General features: G+C 50.0%; 1 protein-coding gene across 1 annotated transcript; it reads left to right on the forward strand.

Moving 5' to 3' along the window:
- Positions 1–14,949: 14,949 nt before the first annotated feature.
- On the forward strand, positions 14,950–16,110 carry FOXE3 (forkhead box E3). The gene has a single exon (XM_041483447.1). It carries the CDS (start codon positions 14,950–14,952, stop codon positions 16,108–16,110), a length of 1,161 nt encoding a protein of 386 aa, XP_041339381.1.
- Positions 16,111–19,901: the final 3,791 nt, after the last annotated feature.

Genomic DNA, 19,901 nt, shown 5'->3' on the forward strand with positions numbered 1-19,901 from the left:
CTTGCAGGCAACTAACAGCCCTGAATGTGTGAATGAGTGCCTGGGTGGTCCTGGTCGTGTCCCACCCCTCAGGAGCACAGAGCTTTGCTGTTCCCTGGGGTCAGGCAGGCACCTCCACTGCTGAGATTCTCCAGGCTCCCTCTTCTGCTTTTTATGATGAATCACAACCAATCCCTCCTTTTCAGATTCCTCTGGCAAGTTTCTTTTCCTCCTGCCATAATAACTTTTCAAGAGTGAAGGTTTCATGCGCTGGCATCCCACACGTGGGGGTCTGGTCTCTGCTGGATGGGGTTGGGCTCATGGCAGAGAGCGGCTTGGGGGAAATCTGGAGTTGGTAACAACACAGGTGTCTGTGGTGTGACATCCCTTGCAGATGGAACCCTTCCCTGCTGTTGTAGGGAAGATGTTATTTAGTTATACCCTTCCAATTTTACTTGTTTGTATTCCCTGCTATCACCTCCTGCATTTCTTCTGCTCGGGTTTCACCTCAGCCCTCCCTCTCCCCTCCCCACGTGCTTGTTTGGGATTGTTGGGGTAATTGTTTGCTCAGTGTATTGCATATTTCCACCTTGGCATTGGATTTTTGGTCCCCAGCCAAGGTAAGAAGGTAAAATGCCTGTCTAGTGTGAGAGAAGACAGCCTTGTCAGGATTCCCCATAAGCAGCAGAAACTGAAATCTTCAGGGAGGAAGGCTTTAAAGCAGATTCCTCTGCAGTTTGTGGAGGCAAGGGATGCTTTTCTTTGCCTGTCACAGTTTGACAAAAATTTTGAGACCAGATAGGACAATTAAAAATCCCTCATTATAGGCTTGACTTTATCCAGATATCACATGTTGTGCTCAAGTGTAAAGCCTGCTGCTGCTCCAGGGGACAGCCAGCAGCCAGCCACGGGGCCTCCTGTCTGTGCACCACCCCAGAGCTGTGCCCCTTTCCTCTGGACTGTTGCTGTCCAACCCAGGGCCTCAGGTCCCCATGGAGCCTCTCCTGAGGGCCCCAAGGTCCCCAGGTAGAGAAGGGAAGAAGGCACAGATGAAAAGCTGCCAAGCAGAAGTAGGACATTGTGGTGCATCCCACACCTGGAGAAAGAGCAAGAAGCTCACTGGGTTATGCAAGTGCCCCAAATCCTGAATATTTACCTCTTTTCCTGACCCACCTTCCTTGGGCTTCGTCTGCATCAGGTTCTGGCAGGTCTCTAAAGACGGAGTTCACATGAGGAGAAAATGACCTTTGAATCAGCCTGGGAAGAATGTCCATACCAGCTAGTGTTCCTACATGTTGCTCCTGGGAACTGGTGGGGAAACATCAGCTGAAAGTGCCCTCTGGATGTGTGGACCCTCAGCACAGCACAAGGACTGCTGCTGGTCCCTCCTGAATCATTCCACCCTCAGTAACGAGTCCAGCAAAGAGGGGAAGCATTGCAGCAGTTTGGCCTGGAGGGCTGGAAATGTGGCTGCTGCAGCGTGAAGCCTCCCTGTGCTAGGGGAGGCTGGGATCCTGCTGCTGAGCTATTTATTTAAGAAAAAAAATATTATCATTTCAGGCGTTGGCAGCATGGGGTGTATCAGCCATTGTATCAAAGATGTGGTTTTAATGCACTTTCCTCCGCTTAAATGCTATTTGCCTTCTCCTTCAGGCAATTGAATTTAAGAAAACTCTGGTTGCCCAGGTTTTGTTGAGCAAATTGGTCCCTGCACACACAATTCCCAGGAGGAGCCAGCTCTGCAGAATCTCTGGGAGCTGTCACTTCAGTGCATGGCTGGGATGGGCTGAACGGATTACCCAGCTCTGCATAGTCTGCTCTTTTATCTGTCTCAAAGCAATGGGAAGCCAGGAATAACCCCTCGGGGTTCCTCTGAGCCCGGCGTTTCTGGAGCCCGGGGTCAGATGACTGTTATTGTAGCTAAAGGTGTTTAACCCCAATTGATTTTGACAAGCCCTATTAGCGAATCCCACAATTACTTATTGGGTTTGGAGAGGAACCTTGTCGATTTAAGGCTGGATGCTCTAACCTGAGTGCTGCTGACAGGATGCCATAGGTAGCAAAGCTGTTTCTGCAGGAATCGATGGAAAAACTCCCTGTCAATCCTTGGGGCCAAATTCTGGCCTTTCAGGGCCCGGCAGCTCTCAGGGGTATCAGAGTCACCCCTAAAAGTAAACGTGTTGGAATGAGATGTATGAAGCCTCCTCCTCGGCAAAGTACAGAGCATCCCTGGGTTAGGCTTAAATAAACCTTGTTTGTAGCACAGCTGCCCACATCCCAGCCCTGGGGAACCGTGCAGACACCATGGGACCTGGTGTAAAGCATAGGAGAGCCTCTGGGAGGCTGCCCAGAACAGGCTGAGGGCTGTTTCTGCTCCCCTTCCAAAGTGACCTGTCCCCCAGCTCGGTCCCAGCTTGTGGAGAAGGGAGCTGAGGGTGTCTGGTACCTGTGGCTGCATGAGCAGGAGACTGCTCAGCATCTCTGCATGCTCAGAGCCAGTGTTTATCCCATGGGATTGAGCTCAGAGCCCCAAAGCCCTGCAGGCTGGAGCTGCTGCTGGGCAGGCAGAGAAACTGCCTGGAGACTTGTGTCTGTGAGAAATATCAAGTGATGAGTTCCCTGAGGCTCATATCCCAAAGACGCCTGAGATCATTTGGATGTGAATGGGAGTTATGTGCCTGAGTAATCTCAGAGGATCTGGGTTTAACAGCATTGCTGATTTTTTTTTTTTTCTTTCATAGTGCAGCAACTGGGGGAATAAAAGCATGATCTAAAAAAAGGAAATTGTTGCATTAGCCCAATATTTTAACGAAGCACTGCCGCTCTGCGGGTCAGGTGTAGGTGTTTGTAGGTGCCGGCAGCAGCCTGCTCGTCACCCATCCCGGGCACACAAATGTGACCGTCACTCGTGAGAGTGCAGTTTAACCCAGAAAATGCTTTCGGGCAGCAGAACAAGCAGCCTCTTGGAAGCCCTGCAAGTTTCACACTTGCTTTTGCTTCTCGGTTGCCTGGCGAGAGGAGTGTCCCTGTCAGGGAAAACAAAGAGGCATCGCCTGCCTGGCCGGGGCTGGAGCGAGCGCCTGGAGACTGCGAGTTCTCCGGGAGGTTTTGTAACAAACACCTTGTAAAACGCAAATATTTGAACAGCGACGTTCTCGGCTAATGTGCCAGGTCGAGGAACAACTGCTTATGCTTTTTGCTGGCTGTTTGAAACTTAAAGGGTGAATGTAAGGATTTGCCAAAGACAAAAGCATTGAATACACTATTTACATACTCATCCTGCAGTTAGTGAAGAGGATTATGAGCCATTTATTTAACAAAGAAACCCTAGTTAATCAGCAGTCTATTTATTGTTTGTTCATAATTTGGCAGTAATTCATAGCTATGTCTTGTTTTTCATTATGGGCACAATTGCACTAAGTGTGCTTGCTCCCCATGTGCCATCTCTGAATTTTATTTTCCCTTTGAAAATTGCTCATATTCTTAAAATAACGGATCATATTTAAATGGAAAATATTTCTTTCAGATGATTGCTTTCAAAAGAACCAGTTCCTTGCCCTGTTTTGTGTTATTAAATTATTTTCTTTGTTTTATTGCAGGCTCTTTTAGCTCAGCCTCCAGAAACCTGGGCAACAGAGGAGGTGGCTGTAGGTGCTGGAAAGCACTTGGGGTCAGCTTTGGTCATGGATGTCCTGTGTAACTGGGTCAAGTCACTGAATGCCTAAAGGTAAAGAGGATTCTTATGCTTATTTTGGGCTATTATTAGTTATTTGGCAATGTGTCTCTGGTCTCTCTGCCTACCTGAGGGGTGGGAAGGAAGGCTGAAGTTGCTGTGCTCCTCCCAGCCTCACCAGCCTGCTCCTGACTCTGGTGGGGTCCAAGCCCGACTGAAGGGACTCCAGACTGGAGTTTGGCTTTCACCAGAGGAGATCCCATGCCCCACCCTGCTTGGCTGGCATTGTGGTTTTCACGAGGTGTTTTTATCCCTCCTCGGGCACAGAAGTCATTCCTTCTTCTCCAGGAGCTTGCCTGACCTCAGGACTCGTGGTTTGCAGGTGTGTGAGGAGAATGGGGCTCTGTGCCTGCCCCCCTGCCAGGCAGGGAGCTGAGGCAGCAGCATGGCCAGGGAACCATTCCTGGGGTACTCGGTGCCAGCACGAATCGGGCCACAGTGACCTGCAAAGCCTTCTCTCACCCACCGCAATATTCAGGACAATGGTGATATCAATGAGAACCCTTGGTGGTGGCTGGGACAAAAACAAATTACTTTCCCACTAGGGAAAGGTCATCTGTGAAATTTCGTGGACAGTTCCCCCCACTTGTTAAACACCCCCTTCACTTGGCTTTTTTTCTTTTTAAAAAATTTTATTATTATTATTTTGTGTGTGTGTAATTGCGTGTCAGACCAAGTGCACTCAGAATGTGAGCAGGGTCTGATACAAGGAGGGTGAAATGAGATAATCCATGTTTTCATCATCCATAGGCCTCTCTTTTCACGGGCCGTGGGCCGTACTTTATTAGGCTGAGCAGCTCTGGGCCTGCAAGAAAGAGGAGCCCTTTCTCATCCCGATGAGAATAGTGCAGTGAATGGATTCCAAGTGTTTACTCAGCATTTGTCTCGTGGTTTATCAAAGGAATGAGGAGGAGGTGCCGACAGACCTTTTGTCCTGCTGATGTGTTATGACAATGTTCCATGAATATGCAGAATGGCAGAAGGGATTAGAGCCAGTACAATTCCCCTCCGGCGCTTTTTTTTTTTTTTTTTTTTTCTGCCTTTTTTTTTTTTTTTATTTGCCTGGGATGTTCAGGGGTTTAAGAGTGACCTGCTCACAGTCAGGGCACTAAACATCAGATTTTCCTGCAGATAGGGGTGTAAAAATCCCACACTTGTCCAAAGCTGTTAGCATCTGACTTGAAGGTTGGGCTGTCTTAGTCACTCGCTGCTCTTTATGAAATTTCAGCTGGCAGGAACTGCCTGGCTGAAAGCTTTGTGTTTTGGGAGACATGGAGATATTGGGGCATAATTAAAACTTGAGTCAATCAGTGACACGTGAAGCCCAGGGCCAGTGGGGATGTGACTGCTGCTCTCTGCTCTGCTGCTGTTGGTGCAGGCTGGCAGTGGTACCTTGCTGTGCTTTCCTGCTGCTTCCCAGAGCCCTGGCCCAGGAGTTTGGGTGAGATTCAATCAACAGTGCTGACACCAGGCATCTTCATGGGCTGTTTTAGATGGGCAGGTTAATGAGATAACCCCTGTACACACCTCTGAGGTGATGAACATCATCTCTGTTCTCAGTATGGGGTACAGGGGGAGGGTGGGAGCAGATGTGCTGTTCCACAGGTGCAAATCCAGCCTTTGGTGTTATTGACTCCTCATCTCGAGGCAACTGAGCCATAGCCAGCAGCTATCTGCTGGTAGACTGGTTTTTTTAGATGCAGTTATGCAAAGATGTCCCATAGAAATGACTATCCATTGGTTTCCTACATCCCAAGAATCTTTTCTGCCCTGCTGCTTAAATGGTCTGCTGGGGAGTTCCCCAGATACATAAGGGGAATGATGACTTTAAGTCCACATTGGGTCTTATCCCAGGAGGAAGGGTGCTGGACATGCTCAGCACTGGTCTGATTCTTCTCTTGTTGAAGCCAACAGACCAAAGCACTGCTGAGAGCTGTTAAATTCACCTGAAATCTCCCCTAGCCCAACCAGAAGGTTGAAACTAGCCTGTTCCACCCTTGCCACACACGTGTAAACTGGTTGTTTTGGCCCTTCTAGTGCCCTTCTGGTCCTGCCTTTCTGTTTGGGATTTTGGTTGCTCTGTGGAGTATTGGAAGACATTTGGTGTGAGTCAGAAGAGAGGTGGGACGTAGTCTGCTCACTCTCATTGAGCCCATGGGAATCACCCTGCCTGTGCTGACATCTGCTGTGGGGACATCCAGTGAAGGCCACTGGGGAGAAGTTGCTATTGTACCCTCCTGTGCAGGGATATTTGAGCAGTGATGCTCCGAAGGTGGCCAAGGACACCAGGCTGCTCTGTTCCTGTCCCTTTGAAATGTGTGCTGGGCAGGGCTGAGGTCTGGATCCTGCACAGAGCATCCCATGTCAGGCTTTACCTCTGGCTGCTGTTGCCACTGTTTTTTTCCCTGGAATGGGTAAGAATGGGGGAGTTTCTTCACAAAAATCAACCTGAACAAGGCCTGTGAGGGGCATCGAGTTACTGTTTGCAGAATGAGGCATTTGCTGAGCAGGGGGCTGGCAGCTTTGTAATTTGAGTGTGTGTTGGGGGAAAAGGGAAGAGGCAGAGCCTCCTTACAAGTCCTGGCACTGGCTGTGCAGAGGTACCTGCTGCTGCTGTGGCATGTTTGTTCTCCTTGCTGCAGTCCCTCTCCACCCACCAGGGAGCACAAGCAATAATTAACAAGCAATAATGAGGTTTGTGGATTTTGATGCAGTGATCCCAAGCCTGGCTCTTGGCTGGTGGCCCCATGACGGCAACTGGCAATGGCTCCTGCTGGTGGAGAGTGTGAGTTCTGATTTGCTCCCTGGGGAGGTTCTTGTCTGGTCTGTGAGGAAAAAGTGACTTCCTATCTCCAGAGGCAAAGGACCATTGCCCAGCCAGCACTGAAATCCCTTCTCTGGGGTCTGCTCAGCACTGGGGTGTGTCCATGATTCACCTGATGGTGGGGGACCTGGGCCACCTCAAGTTTAGCTCTTAGGCCAGCCAAATTCTGGAGACTGGATGCAAAATAAAAGAGAGCATTTTACCCCATCTGCCAGCTCTTGCCACTGTCAGCAACAGACAATCTTCTTTGACCTCTGGGGATGTGCACAAAACACCACAGTTTTCATGTTATCCTTTGCAATCTGGACTCTTCAGTTGTGTAAGGAGTAAAGAAACCAAAACAATTAAATGGGGGCAAATGCTTTCCACTCTGAGAAATTTGTGATGAAAACACAAGGGCTGGCAGCCCTGGGAAGAAGGCCAGCCTTGGTCTCACAGGACATTTACAGCACAGACACCCCACTGCTGAAGCAGCCTTCTGCTCTCTGCTCATCTCTTATCCTCCGGGACTATGTTGATGGCTGAAAGCTGCATCTGAGTCCCGTTTCCTTAGGGGTGGGCTCAGCAGTGGAAGAACAAGCCCATAGCAGACACTAGCCTCTGGATTTTGTGGGGCTACAAGGCAAAGCCATTAGGATGTGTTTGCAACACCTAATTCTGTGGTGGAAGCTGCTGAACCCCCTGGTGGGATCTGCCATGCTGATGGCACCCCATAACTCCTTCATCCTGGTGGATAAGTGCATATCTCAAATAGCTCTGTGTTCCTGTGCTGCTCATCTGGGACTGGCAGTTCTTTTGACTTCCACTCCACCCAAATGTGTTGGGGCCTCTTAGGACTCCTTTCGTCACTGATGATTTTTTATTTTTCTTTAGGAACTTTATGGCATGATGTAAGTGCCCAATTCTTGTTGACTTGGATGGAAGCTGGATTTCTAACTTTTACTAACCTCTCCCAGACTCTTTATGCTGGAAAAATGATGACCAGATTCTATATTTTTTTTCTCTTTTGACCTAGTCCCAGATTTGGCCCAGGTTTCCTCTGTCTCCCTCTCACTCAGTTTCCTTCCCTGTGAGGTGGGGGATGAGCTGCCCCTTTTTAGTCTTTTAGGTCTACAAAGATTTGCCATGCCTGCTGAGGAAAACACAAGGCAAGAAAATTTTTGCTGAGTTTGTACACTCCAAATTTGGTGTAAAGAAAATGGATAATAATCCACACAACAGTCCTGTGATCATCTTCCAAAGAAGGGCGTGTAGAGAAAGGGAAAATCTTTTTCATGCAAAAAAAAATCTAAATGTATGCAATATATAACACTGTGTATGGGGGAAAAGCTTCCAGAGGTACCAATCAGATGCATCTGCAAAATAGATGTAAGATTTTTTTTTGTTCCATCAGAGAGTATTTGGATGGTGGTTGTGATGATGTCACTGCCTTGCTGCTTTGCTTCAGATTAGTCAGTTCTTCATGCTCTACTTGCATTAAGAAATGGGCAGAACAATTTCTGACCTTTCCCCAAGGGCACACTGTACTGGACATCTTTTAAAGAAAGGTTCTTGTTTCTGTTGTCCTGAGGTCTCCAATCCTTGCTCAAGGGCCCTCCTTGAGGCTGAGATGATGTGAAGGCAGAGCTCTGCTTCCTACTCAGCTGATGAGGGAGGTCAGTGTCTGGTTTTGCACCTATCCTTCTGGGTAACCAGGATCCGAGCCAGGTTTCAAGCCCAAATCCATCTCCCTCATTGTTTATACTCAGGGTGGCACTACCTGATGGAGTTGGCCTTGTTGCTAACCTTCTAAATGGACCCTGAGACCACTGCCTGGATGGTGCTGCCCCCCTGAATCAAATACTGCCTGTGGGACAGAGATTCCCATCTCAGCTGGAAGACTCCAGTGTCCACAGCACTTCAGCAGTGGCAGATGGAAATTAATTCATTAACTTCTGTGGACCCTCAAATTAAAGAAATACTGGTATTCATTCTCCCAGCCCCAAGCAGCAACAGGCAGGGATGGTTTTGGCTGGAAGGAATGGGAGGCAAAAGCTGTGATTCATACTTGTCCAGTCTGATTTGAGTCTGAATCACCTCTCTCCCTTCTCACTAGGAAATGATGTGACGAACACCAGTCTGTCATGGCTGGAGACTCTTTTCCTGTACCACTTTTCCATGCACTTTGAAGTCATTGCACAGAATCTTAGATTGTGATCATTTGTGGAGTGGCCTTAAAGGCAGATAAGGTAGTCAGAACCTCAGCCAGCTTCTCCACCAACACAGACATGTGGTGAGCTCTTTCCATTTGGGACCAAAGGGCTGGGCAGCGGACAGGTGTGAAGATCTTTGCTATTCTTCCTCCCAGATCACCATCTCATGGCTTCACCTCTGTGTCCTGCTCCATCCCCACCACCTCATGAGATCCTGTTTGCCACACAGCCTCCATTCACCTGGTCCCACCAGCTTATGGGGTGCCCTGTCCCTCCTGCTGAGATTAGTGTTCCCCCTGCACAGCCAGCAGGGGCTTCCCAGAGGTGCCTGGCTGGGCTGGGGGGATTAGGGAGTCTTTGTTTCAAAAGCATTTTCAAGTGGTGAGAAGAAAAACAACCTGCAGGTCGGGCTGCAGGCAGATCAGGCTGAAGGTGCAAGACAGGAGGGAAATTTTTCATGACAGAGGTGTGCTCCTGGCCCGAGGGGAGGGAAGAGGCTATTATGGTTGGAGTCAATGAAATCACTGCTGGCAGGAGCATTAAACAGAGGAAAAAGAGAGCAGATAGTGAGCCAGCAAAGTGTGGGATTTTAACCATCTGCTCAGGCTTGCAGCTAATTGGTCTGGTAGTTATAAGGGAGTAGCAAATCAACAAGGAAAGGGGGAAGTTTTGCACTGAAGTCCTTGCCTGGGAGCTCTGGTGTGCAGCATCTGGGGCAGCTGGGCATCAGTTCCTTGATTTCACTGACAAACCCAGCAGGCCTGGGGAGCTGGCTGGGGACAGGGCTTGGGCAGCAGGAAAGCCTTTCACATGGCAGCCAGGAAACACTGGGAAGAGGCAGAACTTCCCAGTGTGGGATAATGTATGGGATCAGGGGGAGAGAAATAGTGTGGCAATGCACAAAACACTCCTGCTGCAGTGCCCTGTCCAGGCTAAGTTTTCCTGCCAGTTTCTGTCCCTTCTTGTGATCCTCAGATTGGATTTGTGCCCTGCTTGAAACCACAGGTTGGTTTCAACCACAGGTTCACCGAGAGAGATTTTTTGACAAATGCTGTAGTTGTATCACAATGATGAAGCTCCTTTGGGTTTCTATAGAATTTAATACTGCTTTATAAATCCAAATAATTAAATATTATTTACTGATCCCATGCATGACCCACACTTTGCTCTTCTCAGTGTCTTGAAGCCAGCAGGCAGGACAGCTGAGAAGCCAGGGACAGGGAGCAGCTCAGCTTGGCCCTTGTGCATGGTCTTCTCTTAGGCTTGGGTTGTGGCCATGGGGTATGGATCTGGGGCAGAAATTTAAGGAGTATTTTGTTCCAGGAAGAGGGAAAATTAAATATTTATTCACCCCAAAGATGGAGGCTTGTCTTGAGCAAAGAAAAGCAACAAAGTTTATAGAAGCGAAATCACCAAAATTCCATACCAAAATTTGTCCCCCATGGGTTACAATAGATGAAGTCCCTTGTAATCTTTTCTGTTTTCTTTCAAATTTAAACAAAAATGTGCTTCTGTTAGCAACATTATTTTTGATAAACAGACAACAAAAAAGAAGATTCACCCCCCCAATGCCCTTTTTTTCTATAGAAATAAAAGTAAACGTAAAAATATTACATCAGAATGATCTTGGAGAAGAAAATCTGAACTGGTTGTAGTGGGGAAAAAACCCAAAACTTGCCCAAAAAGATGAAGAATAGTTCAAGAGTTTCTTTATCTAGAATTTTTCCCCACTGTTCCACAGTTTTTTTACATGCTTTTACCTATACTTTTTGGGAATAAATTATTTTGTCTGGACCTTACTGTGCAGTTGCCTACAAATACATAAGTGACTCAAAGAGTTAGTTCTCAGGAAGAATTTATTTGCTTTGGTTATCAGTTTCCTGCATCTTGAAGAAGTGGAATAGCTCAGGAAGGGTGTTTATTTCATGGGTCCTTTGACCCCAGCCATTGCCTGGTGTCCTGGGCTGTTTTTTGTGTGGCTGCTGGTCCTGAGCAGCATGGTGGTCCCACTCCTGGATGTGTGCTGTGGTCACAAGCCACACAGTGGATCCTCCAGATCTGCTGTTTTCTCTCCTCCATCAGATGTTCCTCCCTGAAAGTGGCAGCCCTTGAGGGAAGTATCCCAGGAGGAGAGGATTTCTCACACACTCCCAAGCCATCATGACTCCATGCAAATGTGCTGAGCTCTTACATGGTTCTCCTTGGTGCTGCCTAGGAACAGGACAAGAGGCAATGAGCAGAAAATGAGGCAGAGAATTCCACCTGAAAATGAGGGAGAACTTCTTTACTGTGTGAGTGACTGGGCACCAGAACAGGTTGCCCAGAGAGGGTGTGGAGTCTCCCTCCCTGGAGATATTCAAGAACTGTCTGGATATAATCCTGTGCTCTGGGGTGCTCCTGCTTGGGCAGGGAGCTGGGACCAGCTGACCACAGTGGTCCCTTCCAGCCTGACCCGTTCCATGATTCTGTGGGCAATGTGATTCACCTGCTGGTGGCAAAGCCTTCCCACTGCGCTGAGCACCTTTGGGGGGAAGGCTGCCTCAAGACTCTTTTGAGGGTCTCCATCTGGGAATTTGGAGCACGGGTGGATTCAGACATGGACACATAGAGGGTGGGAGTGGACTCGAGTGTTATGTCAGGGCAGTGCTGCTCCTCCAGCTTTCAGCCAAGAAGTGCCTGAACATTTGGTTGGTTGGTAAGTGATGGGGTAATTCAGGGTCATCCTAAGAGCACCATCAGCAGGTTTTGTGTCATTGAAGCATCCCCCAGGGACCACTGCTGGCTCTGAGGTTGGAGGGTACCTTGGATTGTTCACTGTGGAATTTCTAGGGAGAGAAAGCAGAGAAGTCCTTGATATCATGGCTCCCATTCCCTCTTTTTCCCTGCACATCCCAGGGGGACTGAGAAACAGATGACTGCTTCACAGGTAATAGGGATGATCCAAATGCAACTGTGCCCAGTGCAGACATCCAGGTAACTGTCTTACTCAGGACAGGACAAAGCCACTGGTCTCTCAGCATGGCTATGTTAAAGATCATAAAGCTTTCACCTAGGTACTCCCATACTGCCTGTGGTTTAGCAGAAATTGTTTTGTTTTGGGGGAAAAAAAACACACATTTTTCTAACCCACGTGATTGCCAAGTGTAGCTTGGACATGTGGCCTGGGTATCACAGATGCAATTCCTGCCTGGGTGCATGTGGGGCTTAAAACAGAATCTGGCTGAGGGTGCACAGCCCCACTCCAAGCAAGTTCACCTGTGCTATGAAGTGGTTTGTGTGTACAGCATTTCTAGAGGAGGCTGCAGCTCCAGTGCAAAACAGTTCAGGAGCTGGAGGTTGAAATCTCTCTGTGTACTCAGGATAAACTCATGCAGAAGGCAGCAGATGCTGGCAAAACTTACAGTTGCTTAGTAAATGTGATTTATTCCCTTCTCATCACCTCATTTTAAAGAGAGTTCCGGTTCACATTTGTTTGGTAGCCACTTTCAGTATTGTCTTCCACTTTTGAATAATCTATCTGGGCCAAAGAGCACCCTGAGTGAGAAAGCATATGTGGGAATGAGAGTCGGTGTGTTCTGGCCTTCTTTATTCCATGGTAAAACATGGCTTCCTGCCTGTGTGCTCCTGCCCACCTCTGTCCTGCTGTTTTATCCATCTGTCAAAACTATTTTGACATCTGGGTCTTACCAAACTGATGTTGAGAGCAGTTTGAATGGTCCCATCAGCTTTAAAGTTACTGCTCACCAGCTGGAGTCTGAGCCAGCCCACAGCCCCAGACGAGGCCAGGGCTTCCCCTCTGTGTGTAAAATGGCATGACAGCAGGGACTATAAACATTTAAAGCAGTTGGGTCTTCATAGCCCATCGCCCAGATGAGATGTCCTTTCCTTTGCTAGATCTGATCTCAGGTGCAGAGCTGGAGCAGGGAGCTCCACATCCAGCCATACTGGTAGGTTTTTTTTTTCAACTCATTTTCAGTTGTTAAGAATAAAAACAAACAAAAACAAACAAAAAACCCCCACAAAAACTAACAAAAAGCCCCTCAAACAAGTGGGAGATAGTAGTGATAAATAAGGGCTATTTGACATGATTGAGAAAAGCTGTTCCTCTTTTGCACTCCATAACCTTTTTCCCTCCCAAACCCATTCTTGCCTGATCAGAATACATTAAAATCCTTGCATCAACATGAAAATCTCACCAGCTAATGCTGACAAAGCTGAAAGTTTCCATCTCCCCCAGGTGGGTAACTTTCTTTGTGCAGTCTGGAGTGATCTTTAGTGACTCCCTTCTTGGGTATCTGTCCTGCTGCCCTCTCCAGCGAGTGGAAAAGTCAGATCCTCTGGCTGAAATTAACCACCTCCATTCAGATACTTTCTTGATTTAAATCTGCATCTCAGGAGAAATATGAATTTTCCATTCTTTTTCCCTCAGCTCTCACAAGGTGAATGAATGGTCCCAGCCGTGCCTTTCATTCGCTTTCCTCCCTGAAGATCTGTGTCTGGAGAAATGCACCCTTCCCGCTTTTTCACCTGCTCTCTGTCCTCCAGCCAGCACCAATATTCCCGTTATCCTCATTTGGCAGAGTGGAAACTGAGCAAATTAGCTGAAACAGCACTGGTCTGTGTCAGATCAGGACTGCACTCACGATTCCCTGCCTGAGCCCTGGAGAGTGGAAGAAGAGCCACAAATATCTGCAGGAAAAATAAAGCACCAACAAAACCACATGCAGGCACTAGAAGGGGAATAAGCAATGGTGGGAGGTAACCTAGATGGTAAATTTAAAACCACTATCAAACACTCTTCTGCAAAAGGCTGGATGGCTTTTTAGTTGAAAAAAGGAAGGTAGAAGGATGATAGGACCCGGTCAAGCTCACCTGCTTGCCTCTGAGGAAAAAACCTTTCACTGTGCTCTGCTCTTGGAAATACTTCCACACTAGCTGCAGAGTTGAAGACTTCAAGTTTTACTCCAGCGGGACGTATGAAGGGATCTGCCACTGCATTCATGGTACTTTTCCATCTGTGTCCCCAGGACATGGACACATGGCTATGCCTAAGGCTGGGAGCTGGTTATAAAAGTTCCCCCTGGCTTGTCCAGCCCACCCTAAAGCAGTGGTTTCCTTCCCTGCTCTGGGCCAGGGGCTCCTTGGGCAGGCATTTGGCTTGGAGCTGACTCTCAGGAGCAATGGGTGAGCACAGTGTGGAAGCTCACAGGTTTTTGGTGCTGCCCAAGCAGCCAGCAGCCCCTCAGCCCTGGTAGCGGCATATGCCGAGGATGAGAGGCTGCAGTTCTGCCCAGCCAACTCGCTCTGGAGAACTGGAGAAGTTTTCCTGAATCCCAGTAGGTTCCAGAATTCCAGTAGGGAATTCTGAAACTGGTGTCTTCCTTCATCTTCATACTCTCTGCAGGGATAAAGAAACCCTTATTTTCCCTGTTCATATCCAAAGTGCCGTCCCTGTCCTGCGTCCTTTGCCCACGCTCTGGGCAGCCCTGAACTCTGCAGACCATTTCCCTTTCTCCTGGAGAAAAGAAAAAAACCCTTTTCCCAGGATTTTCTTATCTAGGAGGTCTCACCAAGATGCCAAGTAACCGAACCGACGGGCTTGGTTGCGGACACAGCCCCTGGCTCTTGCCGGCGCTGAGTTGGGGCCACTTCTGAGCGCTTTTCACTGGAGAAAAAGACAACGAAATCCAAGCGCAGGAGGGGTTGCGAAGGGAGGTTACCTGCTCTACTGCTGGGGGCTGGCAGCGGCACCTAAGTCGCCCCGGGCCGGCCGTCGGGATTCGTTTTGTTTGGTTTTTCTCCTGGGAGGAAGCAGCAGTTCCGAGCACAGCGAAGCGCCGCGGAGAAGGGCCGGCACGAGAGGCGGCGGCAGCGCTGGCCCCGGGACCCCCGGGGGAGGGACCGCTCGGGGGCATGGCTATGGAAGGAACCCCAGGAGAGGCTGGGGGATTTAGTCCTGGGAGTCGGGACCCCTCCCCGGGGGCCTCCTCCTCCCGCCGGGAGAGAGGGGCCGGGCGGGCCGGCACCGCACGCCCCTCCGGGGGGGCGACCGCCCTATATATTGCCAAGCGGCTCGGGACCGACCTCCCCACCGCAGGGAGCTGCCGCCGAGCCTGTCCCCCTCCCCTTCCCCTCCCTCTCCCCTTCCCCTCCCCTCGGGGGGGCTCTTTCTCCCGCCGCTCCCCCCCATCCTCCGAGGAGGAGGAAGGCGAGGGCCGTATATGAACGCGGCCGGCTTCCCCTGCCTGCGAGGCATGTGCACGCTGCCGGCGCCCAGCCCCGCGGCCGCGGCCAGCCCCGGCTCCCCCGGGCCGCCGCGGGGGTCTCCGCAGGCGCCGCCGGTGAAGCCGGAGCCGCGGGGCGCTGGGAGCAGCCCGGCCCCGCCGCCGCAGCCCGAGGAGCCGCAGCCCCCCGCCGGGGGCCGCCGGAGGAAGCGGCCGGTGCAGCGGGGCAAGCCCCCGTACTCCTACATCGCCCTCATCGCCATGGCCATCGCCAACGCCGCCGAGAGGAAACTCACCTTGGGGGGCATCTACAAGTTCATCACAGAGCGTTTCCCCTTCTACCGGGAGAACCCAAAGAAGTGGCAGAACAGCATCCGCCACAACCTCACCCTCAACGACTGCTTCGTCAAGATCCCCCGGGAGCCCGGCAACCCGGGCAAGGGCAACTACTGGACGCTGGATCCGGCTGCAGAGGACATGTTTGACAACGGGAGCTTCCTGCGCCGGAGGAAGCGCTTCAAGCGCACCGACATCACCACCTACCCCGGCTACATGCAGAACTCCAGCGCCTTCACGCCCCCGCCCGCCGGCCGCCCCACGGCCCCCACCGCGCCCTACCCCAATGCCCTCTGCTCGCCTGGCTACGGCCCCCAGCTCTCCAGCAGCGTCTTCCACCCCTATGCAGCCGGGGCAGCACCGCCGGCACAGCACCCCAGGATGTTCAGCATCGACAGCCTCATCAGCGGGCAGCAGGCCCTGCAGCCCTCACCGCCCTCCGAGCTGGGCCACCCATCGCTGGGCTTGCCCGGAGCCGAGCTGGCTCCTGCCTGCTCCGCCGGCAGCTCCGAGCCCTCCTGCTTCCAGGCGCAGCCCGTCAGCCCCGGCTTGCTGGGCCGGGCCGGCCCCAATTCCCTGGCGTACCCCTATGCCGCTTCGCCCCCACACCTGCCCGTGGCCCAGGGCAGCTACTCGCCCGGCAGCCCGCAGCTCTACGGGGCTCCCAACAGACTGGGCCTGCCGGCCATGCGGGCCCCGGCCTGCGCCGAGCACGGCGAGCAGCTCCTGGGGCTCTCCGCCTCGCCCCTCGGCCAGTTCGGCTCCAGCAACACCTACATGAGGCAGCCCAACTTCCCCGCCGGCCTGGAGCGCTACATGTGATGGGCCTGACGGGGCCCGACATCCCCCGGCTCCCACGAGCGGCTCTGGACAAGCGGACTTCTCCCTCCTGTGGGCTCAGCTGGGCTGGAGTCGGGGGTCCCGGCTGGGTGCGGACACACACGGGTGGGAGGACTCAGTTCCTCTCTCTCTCTCAGCTTATTCTGAAGCGGAGGCAAGGTGATATATGTTTATCTGCTCCGTTCCTTGCCGGAAAAGGTGTTCTCTGGCTGTGCCAGGCAGGGCTTCCCACGCTTGTCCTTGTGCCCAGCCTTGTCCCAGCGATGCCACCTGCAGCACCCGGGGCACCCCAGGGCGAGCAGGAGCACACTCAGGAGGGGGTGCACGGTGTGACATGCAGGAACTCTCTCTCAAATGGGCTTTTTCCTTTCCTCTCTGAGTACCTCCCGTGAAACTGGAATGAAAAGTTATCAAAAAAGCCCCCAAACCACTAAACAAGTTCACTGGATTTTAAATATTTAAGATGTTTATAATTTCCCTGTAGGAAAAGAAACCCCAACTTACCTACTTCTTTTTACCATTTTTAAAAATTACTTTTATTGTTAGAAAGGACTTTTTTAAAATAAAGCTTTTTCTTCCAACATGACCAGTGCTGCTGTCCCTCTGGCTCTGGATGGATCTCGGCAAGAGGAAATTATAGTTTTGTAACTGGTGGGAGATGGATTTGTGCTGCTGTTGTGACACTGCCACATCTTACATTTTTAGTGACGCTTCTTAATGCTCTCTTATTTTGATTTTCTTAAAACCAAATGGTAATTCCTACAAGGTTTGCCCATGCAGCTCTTACTGGACTTGATAATTTCCATTTGCATAAAGAGATGTGTCTTCCCCAAGGAACGCCTTGCAGGTGAAATTCTGATTTAGCCCATCAAATTAGGAGATCACAGTTTTTCTTCCTAGCAACAAAATCAATTAAAAATCTAACCTGTTCACTGGTTGGGCTGCTGCTATTTATTTGCAGGACTCCCAGACAGACAACCTGACAAGGTTTGAAGGGAGAACTCCCCATCCCCAGATTTACATTTTTAAAAAATTTAAACGTCCTTTGGGTAAAAGTGCCAAGCTAGGATTTCTCTCCTTTTTTCAAAGGTGTCTTCTGAAGCAGAGCAGTTTTCTGTAGTCCCTATGGCATTCTCCTTTCTAAGGAGTTGGAAGTCATCTGGTCTTTGGTGTAAAACAACATCTCATTCCCCAGCTGCCGGGCAGGATCAAAAGCTGGTGTGCTGGCAGGTGCCACAGAATCAGCTTTTGTCCACAGCTTGGGACCTTGTGGCTTTTCATTCTTTCATTCTGTGTGCTCCACAGAAGCAGAGACTGGGTTTAGTAGGAGAGTGGAGGGAAGAAAATGCTTTTTCCTTCTTGTTTTCCTTAAAGTTTGGCCTCCATCTCTCTAAGTCTACTGTCTTCAGCTGAGTTGCTGAGTGCTGAGTCTCCTCTCTGGTCCATAAAGCTTTACCATTTCAGCTTTCACCCTGGTCCCAGCAGCAGCTTCTGTGTTTTTCCCCTGGCAATAACCCTGCTCAGAAAGGGTGTTGTGAAAAAACTTAGCCCTTGAAATACTTTGGCTCTCTCCACACGATATCCATAGGCAGACATCTTCTGTCTAATGGGAATTTGCAACGTGCCATGCCTGCCTGTGACATATTGTCTGCAGAGGTCACGTAGGGGGGTGCTGAAATAATCACTTGCAAGGACAGTCAGCAGAAAGGACATTTGTCATAGCTCACATTCATTCCCAGGGCCCGATCCTGCAATGTTTTGCTAACAAAAGAACTTTTGAAATCTTGCCTAAGTACCCAGGGTGTCAGAGCCAGACACGTGCCAGAAGCACTGGGTCTGGCAGCTGATGGGGCTGTGACTCCACGGGGTTTGCACCCTGAGCAGGAGGGCTGCTGAGGCAGGGGAGAACCAGGTGCTGACACGAAATAAAACCAATATTGGCTGTAGGGGTGGGCAGGAGAAGCTGTGGTTCTACCTGGGTGGGATGCCCTGGGAAGAGTTGGCCAAGCTGTGACAACTCAGACCAAGCTGAGCTGGCTCATCCCCAGTCACCTTGGAGACTTGCAGCAGCAGGGAGCTGGTGTTGGAAAAAGCTTTCCAAGTTGCTGCTGTCTCTGAGTGTTAACTCAGGTGTTGGTGGAGCCATGAGGGCTGGGCTGAAGGGGGGCTGGGCTGTGACTTGCTCCTGTCCCCCAGCTGCCTGTGCCCTCCTGCTATGGGGCTTTCTGCACAGTGGCATCCAGCTCCAGATTTAGGGATGTGTCTGCAAGAGATCCACCCCTGTGCCTGTGCAAGAGGGGCTCTCTTCTGCCAAGGTGGCTCTGGTGTGAGTGAGTCCCCACAGTAACTGACTACCCAAAACCCTGGCTCTGGAGTGAGTGAATCCCCAGTGACTGACTCCCCAAAAACCTGGCTTTGGGGAGAGAGTGGATGACCCCATCCTGGTGTGTAGGGACAACCCCTGGTGGGCAGCACTGGGTTGCACATCTTCCCTGGTATATTCCTGTCTGCCAGACAGCCCAGAGCCCCCTGCAAGCACCAATAAACCACCCTCACCGCGGGCCTTACACTGCCAAACAGCTGGAAAACAGGAGGAACAAACCCCTTTTCTTCTTTTTCCTGTAGATATTAATCCTCGCATGCACAAAACTCTGGCAACTTGCATTGTGATTGTCATTAAACTAATGCCTTAAGAGTGTCTACTTGGTTAAGTTAATGTATCCCAACGAGGCTTTTAAGCTTCCATTTCAAAGCTTTGTTTACAGTTAGGGTGAATCTAGCAAATGAGTAGGATTAAGGTGTCATGTAAAGCATGAGCCTTGCTGGCACAGAGTAGTTTTAAGCTTTGTAAAATTTATACCTGAGCTCTTCATCTGTTTTAGTGTCTCTTCGATGTCCCTGTTTAGTGAATAAGAGGGATTTGAATGAAACAGGAGTAATTATCACTCAGATTTCAGTTGTGAAATCAAGTCTCCTTGGAAATCCTCCCCTCTTTATTTAGGGAGTTAAGGGAATATTATGTAATGACAGTTGTAACAATCTCAAGCTCACACAAAAGACAGAGGGGTTTTTTTGGTGGTTTTTTTTTTTTTTTTTTTTTTTTTTTTTTTTTTTTTTTTTTTTTTTTTTTCCCACAAAAAACTTTCTGTACTTTTTGAGATTGTGGAAAGAATGTCGTACCTCAGAGTGATGGCAAGAGGTACTCTGAGCTTCCCCGTGGTGGGGAGAGCCCTGTCCCAAGCCGGTGAGACGCTCATGGAGGAAGTGGAATCCATCCCGAGGACCAAAGAAATTTAGTGGTGATCTGGGCTATCTTCTCTGACTTCTCAGGGGATAACTCCTTGCAAATCAGGCTGATTTCAGATAACCCAGGCTGCACGTTCAGAAACACATAGCCAAAATGAGCTGCCACTTTGAAAAGGTGTTTGTTTTTCACTGGGAAACTCTGGCTATGCAGGGAGGATCGCCTGAGCTGCCATGTCCGTGTACAACAGCGTTCTGCATGCTTCATGCTTGTACCACCTTCCTGCTGCTTCCAACAGGTTCAAACAAGCAGCAATAAATGCTCTTTCCAGATTATATTCCCAAGCTATAAATAGTGTTTTCCACCCTGTTACAAACACACAGAGCACTAGCTGGAATTGTAGTTGAAACACATTTCCTGAAGAACTTATTAGTCCCTCTGGTAGTGGAGGGTTTTTTTCTGGATGCTGCCAGTTGTTCACTGACAGTCTCAATGCTGGAAATGTTACACCATAACTTGCTGTTATTCT

Source organism: Pyrgilauda ruficollis, unplaced genomic scaffold, assembly GCF_017590135.1.
Source record: "Pyrgilauda ruficollis isolate IOZ18807 unplaced genomic scaffold, ASM1759013v1 scaffold6, whole genome shotgun sequence".
NCBI classification, from domain to species: domain Eukaryota; kingdom Metazoa; phylum Chordata; class Aves; order Passeriformes; family Passeridae; genus Pyrgilauda; species Pyrgilauda ruficollis.

Excerpts from the sequence above, each read along its gene's own strand:
- FOXE3 (XM_041483447.1), top strand. The coding sequence starts at position 14,950 with ATGAACGCGGCCGGCTTCCCCTGCCTGCGAGGCATGTGCACGCTGCCG.